General features: G+C 40.0%; 1 protein-coding gene across 1 annotated transcript in view; it reads right to left on the bottom strand.

Moving 5' to 3' along the window:
• Window positions 1–1599: 1599 nt before the first annotated feature.
• C14H16orf72 (chromosome 14 C16orf72 homolog) overlaps window positions 1600–17354 on the bottom strand; it is a 17761-nt gene continuing 2006 nt past the window's right edge. The window contains exons 2-4 of the mRNA XM_015642383.2: window positions 17094–17349; window positions 12834–13109; window positions 1600–5029 (exon numbers count right to left, since the gene is read on the bottom strand). Of these exons, the coding sequence (XP_015497869.1) occupies window positions 4785–5029; window positions 12834–13109; window positions 17094–17349 (777 nt within the window). The 3' untranslated portion in view covers window positions 1600–4784. The remainder of the gene's footprint in view (window positions 5030–12833; window positions 13110–17093; window positions 17350–17354) is intronic.

Below are 17354 nucleotides of genomic sequence, written 5' to 3'. Positions count from 1 at the left end.
GAGTGTACCTAGTTTAAATGCAAACATTTTGGATCCTCTGCTTTGATGTTTTTTAGAAAACACACCAGGCGTTCAAAGTACCAAAAATAATTCCTGTGGCTTAGGTTTTGGAGCTGGAAAAGCATTGTGAGTTTTACTAAGATGGAAAGTTATTACACCAGGACAACACCAACATGAACCCCAGGATTCCCCTTCATGAATAGCTTGCTGTTCTATAGCATCCAGAAACAACTTCACCTTAAAATAAGTGTGATAGAAGAACAGTGAGATATTATAAAGCATGATTAAGACTGGTCTTATATGCTGTTTTAACCAGCTGATTGATGCATTTAATACTGAATTTTAAGGTTTTCTACAAGGCAGTGTCTGCCCAAAGGGCTCACAGCAGATTCCAAGGAGATCCTGGTACTTTGTGTGCTCCCCCCTTCCACCCCATTGTGACCAATGAACAATCCTGGCATTCCACAACCCCGGTAACTGCTGGGACAGCAGCACCACCAGCCAAGTCCCAGGGGAAATGCTGCAATCTCACTATCCACTGAGAAACATCTGGCTTCCATCTCTTCTCTAAAATCCCCCAGAGCCAGGTGATGCTTGCCTGTGACACAGAAGGGACTCTGGTTGGTTTATTCAGTACAGCCCACGTGCCTGGTCCTTTGGGGACAGTCTGAGAGGGGCCCAGCGCGACTGGGGCAGCAGAAAGCACCAGGGTTGACTCAGGGCACTGAGGGAATTCCCCAGGCTCCAAATATCCCCAGGAGCCCCGTGCAGAGCCAGGGAGAGCCAGGGCCTTTCCCCTGACCTGGCACAAGCAGAGGGCTCTGGAATGAGCAGCCCACGGGGCCCTGTGGCTGCCCCACACAACCCCACCAGCCCCGCCTGGTGCGGAGAACCACGCAGAACACATCAGGCGTGCATTCCTCAGCCCTGCCAAAGGATTACTTAGCTCTAGGCTAATAATTGAAAGATGCTGGGGTTTAGAAGCAATTTAAGAATCTTTCTAAATTCCTGTTGGAACATTTCAGTGGCTAAGTAAGTGAAAAAATGCTGACATTAATTAAAAATATACATTTTAAACTTGAAAGCTCCTATGAAATAAAGCTTTCCTTCATAATGGAATTCTAAAACCTGCTGATAAAGCAAGTAGAAAATAGTTTGCAGGTTTAGGGACACCCACATGAAGCAGGAAATACTGCTAATTAAAGCACCTGATTTCACTTAAGTCCAAAGAGTCTTGCAGAAGACTGGAAAGCTCTACTATTGAAGTCAACACCACTTAACTTCCTAAACTATGCCACTTAAATCTCTTTAAGATGCTTCTTTTAAGTATTAGTGATGTTGAAGTCTGCAGAACATCTTGTACAAATGTAGTACACCCCGATTTTTTTGTACCATCATTAGTCCAAAGGAGACAAAACAAAAACCTGTGTGTAAGCTACACCAAACAGCTACCACCAAAGTGCATTCAAGCAAAGTCCTGATCCACACAACCAAGGCAGCCTGTCAGCTCCCACTAATCACATCTTGTCTGGGATTACCCACGGACTGTATTAATTAGAAACTTAAAAGAACTACAAAGCAGCCTGATTAGTTGTATTTTTTTTTTTATTAGGTTTATTATGACTTAGAGTTTCTATTACTCCAGCTGGGTAAACCACATTTGAAAGTAAGTTTAACTGCAGGACTTCAATTTCAACCAAAATCATTTTTGCATTACTTTATTGTAATATAGATTTAAATTGAACATTTAAAACTTACTTCATTAATAAGCAAGCCAAGCTCAGTAGCTTCAGTGCAGGATGTACTTTATGTAACTGCCGCACATTCAGGTTAGATTGGATGTACATGGAGAAGAGACCGGGCAACTGCACGAGTCAGAGGAGAAAGCAAAAGTAAGCACCATTTTTACCAAACTAAACAGTTCTCCAGTCAGTGTTCCTTACTGAAAATCAACTCACTTCTGGCTCCAGGAGCTACAGTTTGGATAATAGCTGAAAGCTATTTCCAGAACATCAGTTTTCTACACTGCCACAAGAAATAGTCTTCAAAGCAACAGGTACTGGACTTTTTTTATTTATTTTTTTTTTTAAAGAGACAACCTGTTCTCCTGTGTTTATCAGGTGAATACATGCATTTTTGATCATTCTGGCAGAGGTCAAAGAGCAAACAACAGTTGGGGCTAAATGAAAAACAATCAAAAGTTGCCAAATATTTAAGGTACAAGCAAAAAAAACATTAATGCAACCAGTTTAATATCAAAGTCTGCTTTCTTTAAAAGAAAGATGGCACAAATTAAATAAAAAGCCAGAAAAATTTCATTTTAGATGGTAATAGACTGAATTAATGCTTCAGAGCATTAACAAGATTTATTTCACTGTAAGAAAGGGGAGCAGTATTTTGAACAGGCTCTGTATTTGGGCCAGACCAGCAGCACCACTACAGTTCAGTCCCTGTGTGCAGAACTGATAGCAGTACGATGTCACCTTTACCACATCAAGAATAAAGTGTGTTAGAAATCGCAGAGCATAAGCATCTTACTTGTACAAGCCAGTTAAAAAAATAAACAGAAGAGCTGAAGAATGGTTCTCATTCTGTCTCACACCTGTCCTTTCTGTTCAGACTCCACCTTTCTTTTAGAACAGAAAAATCCCTCTGCCAACACTCAAATAAATACTAACGCATATTCAGATACCATCTTCAAAATCTTTGCTGAAAACGCAGTCTCCAAATGAAAACTAGCTTTATGCAGTATTAACATCTTACATAAACTAAACTTTATGAATTGTAGTTAATAGCAGTAACTGAAATTAATGTATACTGAGTCTTCAAGTGATGTGCAAGTTCAGCTATGTAACACAGGTGGGGGTTGGAGCAGTTCTTACCACTTTGCTTTGGACAGTTCTGGCAGCTGTCCATGAATTACAGAGCCTCTCACTACAGTACTGTGCAACTGCTGAAATCTTCAAGGGCTCTTCAGTGTAAAGAAATGTGATGGAAGCACCACAAGGCAAGGAAATCATGCTCAAGTAGAGAGCCTCGAGTATCTCACACAGCATTGCTGTCCTGCCTTGACTACAGACATCAATGAGAGGGCACCAGGGTCAAAAGGGCAAACCTAGTGAAGTCTGCTTCAAACAGCAAAGATAATACAAAAGAGATCTGACCCTACAAGCACGTAAGCAAAAGTCTTTAAGAGCTGTGTATTAACATGGAGCTCAAGGTGCCTTAACTTCACCAGAAACCACAATTTTTAGTACTGGGAATCTAGCACAGCTATATTCAATCCCAGGATCAGCCTATGCTTCCAGTTAAAGCATGCATACAACCTCTCTAAATACCCCTTTCCCAACGTGCAGGGTTGGAGCTCTCCATTTTCTTATTCGTCCTCTGTTATCCCTTTCTGAGGCAGAGACTTAGAGGCCCTAAAGCCAGAGCTCTCCACCAAAGACTTTCTCCCTCTACGTAAAAAAATAGTCAGGACACTCTGAGACCGACATCTGTCCTTCCCCATTGAGAAACAGATTTGCAGCAGATCAGTCTTGATCTATAGTTCAGTTTCAGACTACGCTTAAGTTACGGCAGCCAGAGTTCAATCCTATGAATGTAAGCTAAACACAAAAAGAAAGCCATTTATCCTTTTTAATTCATGCTTACAGCATGTTTATCCAGAGTTTTATAATCAACTTCCAGTTTTAAATTATTTTCTTAGCACTTCACAGAACCTGCATGTCACTCCCTCCTGAAGGGGATGGCATCACAGAATCTTGTTTAAGTTAGTCCAAGTTTCCACATGTGACCAGAAGTCTTACTTGTTAGAACACACCCCTTTTCCAACTATTCCCCACATTCCCTCTCCTCCCACCCCTCCCCAGCAATGGGCAATTACTTCACAAGAAATGTAAAATAGGATATGGGTGTACACAAAACCTACCCTTCACTAATACTGAACAGAAAAGCCTATTTTCCAATTACAGGACATTTTTCTCTAAATTTAGGTCAGCACTGGTGCAGTCTGCACTGTGTATGATTACCACAAGGATAATACCAATAAGTACATATATTTTCTCAAACTGATTTAAAAGCCTATGAAGTTAATTGGGGAAAAGTTTAATATTGCTACTTCAGAGCACTAGAACACACAAAGTGAATCCAATAAAGATCCTTGTATTGATTCAATATTAAGTATTAATTGCATGACCATCATAGCACCTCTTTACATTATCACACAATCACCAGAATTATCAACTGCTTTTAAAACTAAAAAGGGTACAGTCCAATATTTATAACTTGCACACTGTTACTATACAGAAATTAGGTGCATGGTACAGTGCTGCAAAAATGGAAGCCTGCAGTTTTGACAAAGATGCCAAGTCATGTTGAAGACAATTTCAGTCAAACTGGCAATACTGTTTAAGCAAATACTCAAAGCAGGAAATAAAGGACAAAAAAACAAAAATTCTATAGCCAAATAAACATCTGAAATTTCCTTTCCCTTTAATAATACAAGTAAGGTCACTTTTAGCCTTGGAACAGATACATGTTCGCCTATGATGATCTTGCTAACTACTACACAATATCTGATGTCCTCTGCTAAGAATATAGTTTAAGAAAGCCGTAGTTACAAGAGGCATCTAATGTAATATCTAAAATTTCCTTTATGGCATTTATCGAATTCTTTGTCTTAAACAGTGAATATGGAAAGATGGCCTCATGTTTCCTTTTCAATAGTACTCTGAGGATCAAGTGGCTTTCAAGCAGCATGGTGGGTTTGAAATTTTTGCAGTTTAGATCATTCTGTTGCGTTTATGAGTTGGTGAGTCTGTAATGACATCGCCACACTGGGCTGAGGTACGCTTTCTAGTTCCACCATTGTCCAAGTGGAGTGCCATTTCTTCTGATATGAAAGTGTTCAAATCAACATCATGGAGTCCATTTCTCCTTCGACTAGCATTGGAGCCACTGCTCACGTGAGTAGGCGAGCCTGGGGTACTCGAGCGAACACTTATACTAGCCATTGCACCACTAAGACCTGGGGAGAGAGAGAAAAAGGGCTTCAGTCAGACAGCACAGAAAGTTCAGTTCCCACGTGTGCCACACAGGATCACACTCAGCCAATTCCGCTGAGATCTTAAAGACACTTCATCCTACTGTACCATTCCAGTCCAGAGCACACCTTCTCAGCTTTCAGTCTGTGTAATAATCCAGTAATTACCAGAACTGCATTTTATGATGTTAGAAGTGAGCTTATACACCAGGCTCTAGTAGCACAATCTGGCAAACATTAACTCCATAAGCATGACATGATATTCAAAACATGGACATACTCAAGAGCAGGTAATTCCAATTTAAAGGCTTCACTCTGGACCAGGAGTTACACAGCCCTGCCAAAGACTTTCCAGTTGAACTGACCTTGTCTTGTGTCAACACCACCACCCTGCTCCTTTCACTCCCTGAAGGAAACTGCAGTATGGCAGCAGGTCTCAGGTGTACACCACAGCTAGTTTATACATAGCAGCTTTTATTTCATGGCCAACACTAACAGCCAACACATTAGTATTATTTAATTCAGAAATGCACTTAAGGAACAAGCAAGAAAAACCACATGATAATCACCCAAAATTTGTTATCAACAGATCAGTGTCACAGGTACCCCTGCAGGTATGCATATCTGGTTTGTATTCAGATTAATAGTGTTTGATTCTAACTGAAGTTTATTTCCTGTAGAAACAAGGCCATAAACAGACAACCATGAACTTTCACATAATTTAACCTCTGCATTCTGTAACAGTACAATTTCAGAAAGGTGGGACATTCCAAAACATAAATTTAGTAAGGACTAATACACAAAAATCTAACTACTCTTCTCAATTTCCAAATCAGGCTGTATTTGGAGATAAACAGGAGCTCAGAGAAAAGACAAACATCTTTGCAATCATAACTTCTTCAAATCTGAGTATTAGTAGGAGAGTACAGAAACATCTGTTGGCCCTAGGAAAGATAAAGAAGAAAGATCTGCTTATTTTCTAACAGTAAGAACAAGGAAATATTGAACTGTCAAGAAGATTCCACTCTCAGTAACCTTCAAAATCTTAGAGCTCTCTTCTCCAGTCTCAAATATTCTATAGCTCTGTCCAGGCATCATAAATCCTGTGTGTGTGCATTAATTCACACTTCCATGTACTGTCAAATGAGAAGCCAAAAATCACTGACAAGTCAAGCCTAACAAAACCCAATCCATCAGCTGCTGGTAGGCCAAATAGGCAACTTCAGAGGCTCTGGGAAGAGACAACTGCTACAACTGCAACATCAGTCACCAGAAACCTCAGTTAGAAACTGAGGTCTAAAAGCCACCTGCAGCAATGGCAGGTTGATACACAAGTCATGATGGAGCAGGCCAACCAACTTCACCCCACTGAACATTTCTGAATGAACATTTAAAGCTTCAAACTTGTAACAGCACAGGAAATAGTTTTACACAGAACTGGCACCACACAACAGCCACTAGACAAAGCCAGTAATCACTGTTTTTTTCTTAGGGCTTTTGCTTACAGCTCCAAGTGGAGTTCAAACAGGGCTCAGAAGCACGGTCTGAACTCCAAGAGGCACCCTGCAGATTTTACTAATAGCAAAATCATCATTCATTCACAATAGCAGAAGGTATTTAAACAGAAGAAGCAGTTTTAGTGTAAAAGTAACTTCAGAAGTGAGGTTTGTGACAGTATTCTCAGGATTATGGTCAAGCCTAAATTCAGAACAATCAGGAAAGGAATTTCCCATGCATCTACAGAAGAAAGTAAAGCAGCTACTTGATGACATATGTATGAGAAAAAGCCAATTCAGATACCATACCTTGGATAAACTACTAACATGCATAATTTGGGCAGGTAACAAATCACTTCACAATTCAAAGACATCAGTAGTTTAATTTCAACTGGCATGAGATACATTAGAAAAAACATTAATTCATCCTGTACATTTAAATTGGAAAAAAATCTGACAGCATACAGGTAACATTTTTTCAAATCCAAAATTATTGCAGAGAATTCCCCCAACATCCCCATTCTAAGCAAAATTGCTGTGACCACGTAAGTTCAGTGCCATTACTTATACTTAAGAGCCAACAATTTATATCACTTATCAGTCATTTACTGTTATACAACTCATACCAAATGAACAACACAGTAATTCAGTTTTATCTGAATGACAGCTTTTTACTACATCTACTGCCCAAATAAAGGGAAAAAACACTATTGTAAATAAACCAAAATTGACCTGTGATGTGGAAAGACATTTTTTTTGGCACCACTAAAAGCTATGTTTTTAAGTGGAGCCTTTTCAAGTAACAAGCATTCTTTAAAATACAGTTAAAAGATGCACCTGTAATGTGCTGCAGCATATTCTGAACCAGACTGCAAAGTTCACAAGCAATGCGAAAAGCAGTCACTGACTTCCAAGTATTTAGGTAATGCTGAATCACTGTACATTTAAATACACAAACAACCTTCAGGAGATAATTAAAAGTTAAAATCTTCAATCCAACTTGATGTCTAAGGCAGGAGCGTAGCTTTGAATTAATTTCTACAGATTAGAACACAAGGATATTGCATCACAGCATGGACTTTGAGCTACAGGTTAATCTTGCATCTCACACAGGTATTTAGTACCAGCAAGAGTCATGGCTGGGCACACTGACAGACTGAGTGACAACCTCAGCTCCTGGCAGTTAACCAGACTACACAGCACTGCCCATCCATCCAGGAGAGCAAAACTGCCAAATGAAACACTCAGACCACAGTTTTGGACTGGCTAATTGAGCTAACATTAAAGAGTCAAAGCCAACTCGAGGCATATATTCAAATATGAAGATGCCATTTCACGGAACCAACATATCTTGAGAACAAACTGCAATGCTCAAAAAAAAATCTACTTTTGGTAGTCAAGGAAAGGAGTTAAATATTTCCTTGGGAAGCTGTGGCAAAACAGAAGAAATCTCAGAAAAAATATTTACTGTTAATGACTCTGAGTTTAAGCTCTCAGCAGACTCAGAGCTCTTCCCAAAGGATTTAAAGCAGTAACTGACACTAGGAAGCAGTAAGATGACATGACTGTCAGCAAACACCATTTCCCAACCTCAAATTTCTATATTGTGATTAATATGGCCTAACCACAGGCACACCAGTTTTGTCCATACAACAGGACGAGATCCAAACAGCTGCTGAAGTGGCTTTGCTTTTCCCACAATCTAACATCCACCTCTGAAGTCTCCCACTCCTTTCTACCAGGGACATCTCCTTTAGTATTAGAGGTCTTCAAGAAAGCACACATGGCTCTTACCACCCCCTTTTTAAATTGGGAAGTTTTGAAGTGGAAGGCATATTTCAAACATTTTACAGTACTTAATGGATTCCCATTCCTACCGTATCTTTCAGTCATCAATAATATGACATTTCATAGACAATGATTTTACAAAAAGATATATTCTAAAGGCCTTATAGTACTATTAGAAAGAGCTGTGATCAATACTAGCCAATTTATAACTAACTACACTCCCAAACTATCAAAATATTAGAATGCTTGACTGAAACTATGTTTCACAGATTACAAAATATTTAAAACTATCAACTCAGAATTAGCAAGTTTATCACCACTGGCCTAACAAACTGTAAATACTGTTTCATCTGCACTACAATCATGCCCATGTACAACTTATTCAGGTCACTACCACAGTATAATATACTGGGTAGCTACTGTTCAGTATAGTAATAGTACTATTGTTTTCTAGAAGTTTTAATCAGGAAGTATCAAAAGGAACATTAACGCTTAGATAAGTGTGACTAAAGCAGGAATTAGTTAATAACCCAGATAAATGCAAAATGGCATGCAGAAAGATCCTTGTCACTCTTCTGTCATATTCACCCTTTCATAATACTGACTCAAAGAGCAAGTTTTAGCAGCACATACCAATACACAATTCCATCACAGCTATATATACACACACAACCTTTAAATTAAACTGTATCAGACCAATCTGAACTCTGTTCTCCCATCCTCTCTTTTACCAACTGCTGCTGCTCCACTCTGCTAAGTGCTTCCATTTTAAACTGCACTTTAATATTCTGAGAAGCAAATATGAAGGCCTAGTGGAAATTCAGACTCTTAAGGGCCAGGCCACACAATTCTACATGTAAATGCTCTCCTTACCCCAAAGAGACCAAATCACATGAATGATATACATCAACATTAAAGCTAAGAAGAACTAATATTCTCTCACTGAATTATTCCCTTATTTTCTTCCCAATTTCATCTAATTTTTGATTAAGAATGCTCAAGTCAAATGCATTGCATCATTACCTTTCCAAGCTTGCTTCTTCCCCCTCCTCAAATCACAGCATTTTCTCACATGCTGGGAGGACGGTGTGTGAAACATGGAGCACATCCCAGTAAAGGACACGGGCTGTGCACCATACTTGGTACAGCAGCTACAGCCAGGCACAGAGTAGCCAAGCACGTGGCAGTGTTTGAGAATCCTGTACTGTTAGCTCAGATTGATGTAATTCTGTCATTTGAAACTCATCTCTTACAGAACTGGAAATGTCAATTCACATCCAGAGAGTAGGTGAAGGTATGTCCATACTTTCCCTAGCTGCAATCACATTTCAGGGACTAATGAAAGTTAAAAACCTAACTCTGTAATTGAAATGTTGAACTGTAAAGGTAGTATCTTCTACTACCACATCTTAGAACACCAAGCATTAGTCTGATGTTTCATTAAAGTTTCAGAAAACTGCACTGGCACTTCAGAGTAAAACATCATGAATTACCTTGAGATAACTACTCAGCTTTTCTAAAAGGCTTGAACTTCTTTCAAATATTCACAGTTCAAGTCACCAGCCATGCTTTATTTCAAAGGTTACCCATCAGCATGCTAACAGTGAAAAGCTGATAATAAAGGAAAAGACATTGTTTACCAGAGTTTACTCTCTCAAGAACAAGGTTCCAAAGTTCATTCTCAGTAACACTGAAGATTTCAGTAACAATTACAGCATATAGTTGCCATGGAGTTAAAAGGGAGATTACAAACATCTTAAATATTCTCATGCCTAATTTTTTGTCATAGTAGCTTTTAGCTACTACAAGTTCTTCTCTACTGTTCTCTTTCAAGACAAGTTTTCTTGTAATAGAAAGACTTGATAATCAGAATCACAAGATTAAATTCTGGCATCAACATCTTGTCTAAAAAACTGTCAACCATCTTGCAGAGATAAAATACAGGCCAGAGGTAACAGGGCTGGAGACAGAAGATGCAAGACAAAAAATCCAGTTTCAAGGTATTTCTTTTCAGATGAAGCAGTTTAAGACTGTACTGATGCCTAAAGGATGCTATTCTCTAATGTTTTGGTCTACGGCATACACCTAGAACTGTGTTTGATGTTCCAGGAAATACTAAACAATTAGCTATTTTGTTACCACTGCTTCTGTCAAGATTTTCAGGTGTGCTTATGCTGCATTTAGGGGCTTACATGGTAATAAAAGAGGTATTTTCCACCATCAAAGGGGAAGATCAGCAAGTTATAATGCTGTGGTCTTCAGACACATACGAGCATCTATTTCTGAGAAGTCCATACACCAACTCTGCTTCCACTGAGCTTTACCTGGTGCCATAGGCTATTTATACCTATCCCTGCTTCACTAAAAGAGATCTTGCTGCAAGCAGCAAAGTTTTAGCATTATCCTTCAAATCTAATTCAACCCATCCACGTGATCAATAAAGAAATACTCTATTCCCACCAGGAAGTCAACCAGCACAAAACAGCCTCCCTCCTTTACATGCCAGATGGAAACTCCTCTCAAAACCTCTGAGCCTGGACTGCTACTCACCATTATCAGGTTTTCATGCTCCCTCATGCTACCTAGCAGCAGCACTTTCAAACAGTGTGCCAAAAACTACAATAAGCACAGGTCTAACGAGGACAATTTTCATGCACCTAAAGATCCTTGGCAGGTTTCAAAATCAAAACATAGTTTTGAGAAGCCCTACAATAAATAGGAAATGAGTTCATGAGATCACTTAATCACAACTTCCTTAATGTTCAAGAAAAAAATGGGGGATAAGCTGGAGTAATGCAGACATTGTAGGGAATAACCTAAAAACAGTTATGAGGCCCAAACAAGCCTAGTCACTAAAGGATTAGTACAAAAGCATTTGTGTCAAGGACCACATTGAAACTGATATGAGAACGTAATCCAGAAAGTGACTGACATGTAATCCTGTCAATCAGCTGATTAAGGGGAAAAGTACATTTTGAGCCCCTGCTGTGCCACTACTGAAGACAGAACTTCCTCATGACCCGGTATTACATTATGAAATACAGGAAACTTCACACATCATTGTTCACATCCTCATGCTACGGAGAAGTGGCTTCCATAAACCACCTCTGTACAAAGCAGATGCTAGAAAATTATATAAAGACACAAAAAGAGCCACATTACCAATAAAAATACCTCTGAGTTTACTCAGAAAGCTGACTGTGCTGAAGGGAGTCTACCTAAGCTTCTTCTCACCTGAGACAGAGCCTTTACAGTTAAATCCAAATCCACAGATTCAACTATGTTTTCAGAAAATCATTTTTACGAGGGTGCTTACCACAGTTAGAGCCAGCTTCTGCAACTGTTCTCATTAAATCATTTTTATCTACACTGAGTAAGCAACAGTGGTGCACAGAATTCCCTAGCCCCCTTCCAGTATGAGACAGGAAACTGCCAAAACCAACATGACTGGGTGGGGAAGCATGTTTGGTTTAAATGGCAACAGGGTAGCAAATAATACCAGACTTAGGCTGTCACATTAAGACTGTCTGGATTGTGTATCTTGAAAAACTACCACAGCACAGCAGAAGCCAAAACTGCATTTTCAGGAATTCACTCTTCTAATTAACTCATCAATTCTACCCCCCACTGAGACTATCCAGACAGTAAATATTTCATTTAAGCCGCACTTCTAGAGAGCTTAATTTTTACTTTTAGAATGGTCTAGGGTTCGTACCTCAAGATACCTGCTACTCTTTTGAATTTTAGAAGGCATAAAACCCAGAGGTGAACTGCCTCATCTCACCTGAAGAGCAATTTAAAGCACATTTGTCTATCACTTGCTAAATCATAATCCAGTACAGAATAAACTACTGAATATTCATGTCTGAAGAGATACACCACCAACATTGCCGGTAATGGAAGGCAGGCAATTCAGGATGACACTGGAAGACATGTAAATCTGAAAATGAACTAGAACAAAGTTCTGAACAGGACTCAATTACTTCAAAAGTGTTTAAGTAAAACACCCTTTCCAGGATACTTTAAGAATGCTGAACTTCATTATCCAGCACCTAACAAAGTTACTACAGAGCTAGAGACAGAAGCCTCAGACATCAAACCCCCTCCCTAAGTCCCCCAAAAATTTGCTAGTAGTCAAATCCTAGTATTTATCTAGTTGCTAGAATAACATTGCCATTTTCCTTTAGCATTGGCATGAATGTAAAGTCTCCTCATGCTTCAAAAAACACTACCAAGACTTGATACTTAACTGCTGAGTTCACAGCTGTACAATACTACAGAGCCAAATTTCATTTTTATTCAGCATCTTTTCTTCATTCAAAATACTCAACTATACATATCTTCCGCAGCCAACACAAGCCTTATACATGCAAAAGCTGCTGAAAAGAACGAAGGGGATACCTTCAGCTGGAACACCAGGTACATGACATGTTATGATATGCCAAACATGCTTCAAGAACCCCCACCCAATTTTAACCAAGTAGTATTGAAAAAGTGGCTGTTACCATGCAGAGCTATGGCTTCACGGAAGGGTTGCAAATCAGTCTCTACAGAAGAGCTAGTTTCTGTTGAAGTAGCTCGGTTAGGGGATACTACAGTCAGTCTTGGGGGAGCTCTAGAATTTCTTGGAGGAGGGACTTTTCCACAAAGGAAGCTGATTAAGTCTTCTCTTCGAATAGTTCTTCTGCGTTTTTTAACCCAGGCTAACACATCCTTATTCCGACGCTGATAGCCAATCTGAATTCCTAAATCAAAGCTTCGCTGGTGGGCATCCACACTCTCTGCAAGAAGACAGAAAAAAGTTCTCTTAGTGTTACACAGCAATGTACAGCATGGCACAGCACTGATGTGGCTTCCTGTCAACCATGGGAAAGAAGAAGTATTTACATCTTCTACAGGTTACACCATAAGGCAGCACCAAGGTGGCTGCAGCAGCAAAGAGGAGTTCCATTGAACCTGAAGAGAGTATTAGCCAAAACATTCCATCCCCTACATGTCAGACAGCCAACAGCAATTCCAGCACCACTTAAACAGCATTCACTAAACTTCAGGTCAACACTACATCGCTGTTTATTTACATTAAAAACACACTTAAAACTCATCAGACTGAGAAAGATACTTAAATCAATGGACAACAGACTTAGACACACAAAGTGCATCAATCCATGCAGGGAGCCCCAACATAAGAAAGGAGTAATTGCCTTTCTTCATTCTGACAGGTAAGGAATGGCCAGAAAACTCAAGATTTCTTTCATGTTCTTCCATTTTCAATTGAATTTCAATTGCAGAAGTTTTGAAACTAGATAGAACACAAGTGTCCCCACTGTCTTTCAACTAGCCAACATTTAAAAAGGCTAAGGAAGTTTCATTCCCCATTTAGGATCTCATAGCAACTTTGATATACAAAAGCTATACAGACCACTTACAATAAATCCTACTACAAAATGTGATTTCACTCTATCTTAATGTAACTAGTCACCTGTGCACATCAGTTATAACTGCATCTCCAAAAGACTTAAATGCTATGTATTAAGTTGCTTTCAAGCTTCAGGAAATGTATTTCTGGCTACCAGTTTGAGTAAGTTTCAAACCACAGTAACAGGTGGGACAAATCCTGTTCACTACACAATTATGCTCATCTTGTTCCTCATAGGTTTGATGACAACACCTACTTCAGTTTCATGTAAAGTACTGTTATGTTGTTCTTGCTCCTTAAAAGACATGAACATATCCATCCCAATTTTTACTGGAATTCCATAGATCTTTTTCAGTGGCAAAGCTGATTTAAACAGCATTTTATATTCTTGCTTTATTAATGAAGCCCAAGGCAAAAGCCATTTGCCCAGAACATGAAGGTATTTCCTTAAGAACAGCTATCCCAAGATAATGGTGACATACACATCTAATGTAGCTTTGTCACACTCTTAGAACCCAAAAAGAACTACTATTAAATGCTATTCTTGGACTTATATTCTAAGGCACCACTGCACAATCCATAAAAGACAGCAACAAGATCTACACTGCCAAAAAGCAGAACTTCAGACCTAACACAACAGACCAAAACCACTTCAAACTGAACTGAGTTAAATCTTGGAGCTTTTGGGGTATAAGAGCAACAGGTACACAAAGTACACTTAACTTTGATCCACTAAGGGTATTTTGCCTGTACTACTTTGTAATCTCAAGGCTACATTTACAAATGCTAATTCCTCTGAAAGCAATGGCAGCACAACAGATTATTCCTCCTGCCATTTTGTACTCCACAGCAGCCCAGACTCCAATGCACTGGCAGTAAAAGCTGCCCAAACACTCTGGAGCCAACTTGGAAACTGAAAATACTCCTTTAATCACTTCCTGAAATACCAGGAGTGTCCTTCCAAGGCTTGGAGGCCTTCTTTACGTCAATACCCTGGCTTTCTTTGTGTACGAGAATGCTTTACAAAGTGCTAACTGTGAACTAGGTATGAGGTCAAACACTGGCTGCTGATGCAGCCCAGAGAAGTTTCAAGCATCATTACCCCGGGTAGATTAGATTTGTATGGTAAAAGCCACAACTACTTTGTTTACAAAGTTAAGCTGGCAAAACCTAAGCAGTCAAGCTGCATTTATTCTGAAATTACTAAGTCAACATTAGAAAATATTCAGGGTTGGTTGTTTTTTATTTAATAAAAACCAGGTAAATTGTAGGCTCAGGAACCTAGAACTTTCCACAGTGGCCTTAAGTTCTAAACCCTGCATTACAAGCCATGCCTTCACTTTTTTATCCAATCTGCAAGACAATGAAGTGCCTTGAATGCAGTCTCTATTACCAACACTAGAAATACAGGACGCAAGACCATTAGTGTGGATATTAAACTTCTATTCTATATTCAGAAATGCTGACATTCAAGACACTATGGCATTCGCATTATGCACCATTCCTCAAAAATCCAAGTATTTATCAGATCAGAAAGCAGCTGACAAAGCAAGAGGCAGTTTGTGGTGTTCAGTTCACCACACCAAGTATTCCTCCAGTGTTTTGACAGAGTCCTCCAAAACAAACAGTACTGAGAATGTGAAAAACAGGAGTTTTTTTAAGAGCCATGTTCATCACTACGGAAAGCAAGTTCACAGTAAGAGACTCCAACTTGTCAGATATGACAGCGCTCAGCTGGTTCTACCATGTTATCACCAAACTTCTACTGACTTGCAAGTTCACTGAAAATTGAAAGGTGGCATTCCTGAGTAACTCAGGTACTTTAGCACTTTAGGATCTGTTTGAAGCAAGCATTTGTTTCAGGTGCTGATTTTTGAAGTATTACATTACACATGACTAAAGTCAGCTTCCAATTCAAACTCTAGTTTCCCTGATTACCTACCCTTCAGTTAATCACATCATTGCCAACAAAAAGGCTCATTTTGCCTAGAGCACAAGTGATCAAACATTTTAACCAGAAATAAACAGCCTAAGTCTTCATACTAAAGATGCTGTAAGGGAGAGCCATGCCATTTGTAAAGACAGGCTGTAATTATTCCAGACAATTTATTAACACTACCTGCTGCTATTCTAACACCATTCTCAAATGACTATTGTCCCCAGACAAGTTCTAGTGACCCACTCCCTCAGGCCAGCACCTTCCTGCTCTGAGGTCTGCCCCTTCACATGACCTGACACATACACACAACATGCAAATGCACTTTCTGCAGGAGGCAAGACTCTGGCAATGAGGGTTGTGCACCTACATCTCCCCCTTGATCTGTCCATATCTGTCAGAAACCTGATCACCCACCACAAACACATCAAGTTCAACTGCTTAAAGCAAATCCAAAATGACAAAACTGGAGGCAAATGAAGGAGTACAGAGGTAGAAGTAGAGATCACGCTGTACAGACCAAGAAAAAAAAAAAAAAAAACAAGGGGGGGGGAAAAAAAAATCAAACTATAGGCCAGAAACAAATATCTCGAACTTTAAAGCACTTCCCTTCCTTGGAATGGAAGGCAGTAACAATGGGAATCACAGTGTGCCAATTTCAGCCTTCACTGATATACATCATTTTAGCACAACCTTTTAAACAAAGTAAAAACCACTGAATGATCCTTCTGCAGACAAGAATTCCTGTGACAACCCAAAGAACCGCAGAGTTCAGAAACACCCAGTAAACCAGCACTAAAGCACAGCCATATGCAGAGCACATTCCTATCAAAGTTCTGGCTAACACTGCCTTCTTACAGCCACACTGGACACAGCTATAATGACATTCTAGTGCTTAAAATAAACTGGGAGGCTTACTTAAGAAGCCTCACTGCCACAAAAAAATAAAACTTTCTGTCACATAACATCTATGCAGAATTTTACAAACACCAAACCCAACTTTGCTTTACCACAAAAGAGAAGGCATTATACTGACACCCCAACATCTAATGCACCATGAAATTTAACAATGCAGGGAATTTCAGTCCTGTTTAATAAGCCGTTGTACGCTTTCCTCGAATTCACAAGAAACAGACACATATTCAAGATACCCTTTTTCAAGGATCTCAAAGTAAAACAGTTTCTAAGTTTATGAGTCACTGACATGAGGCAACAGAAAAGATTCAGCTACCGTCAGCTAAAGTGGCCCAGGGAAAACCTGCAAGATTCAGGAAGCAGTCTCGGGTTAGATTTTATCAGGGTGAATAAGAGACATTAACAGGCCCTACTTATGAGTAAGCCGGGGCAGGAGACAGAGTGGGGCCCAGCTCGGCAGGGAGGGCTGCCGGGGCAGCAGGGGGGGCAGCCCCTTACCTTTGTAGAGGTTGGTGACCGCAGTGGCGGCGTTCTGGAAGGGGACCCAGAGGGAGAGCCCCGGCTGCTGGCACACCCGGTCTGCAGGGAGGGAAGGACACACGCTGTTTATTTTGGAGTCACCCGCTCCGAACGGCCATGTTAGGTTTCGCCATTTTGTTCCACCTTCCGGAGGCAGCTCCGGATCGGGGCCGAGCGGGGCGGGCGGGCAACGGCCCGGCCGGGGCAGCGGCCGCGGTGTCCCCAGCGCGGCGGGGAGCG

Source organism: Parus major, chromosome 14 (genome assembly GCF_001522545.3).
Source record: "Parus major isolate Abel chromosome 14, Parus_major1.1, whole genome shotgun sequence".
Lineage (NCBI taxonomy): Eukaryota > Metazoa > Chordata > Aves > Passeriformes > Paridae > Parus > Parus major.
The sequence above is the reverse complement of the archived record's forward strand: the minus strand, read 5'-3'. Positions and strand labels throughout refer to the sequence as shown.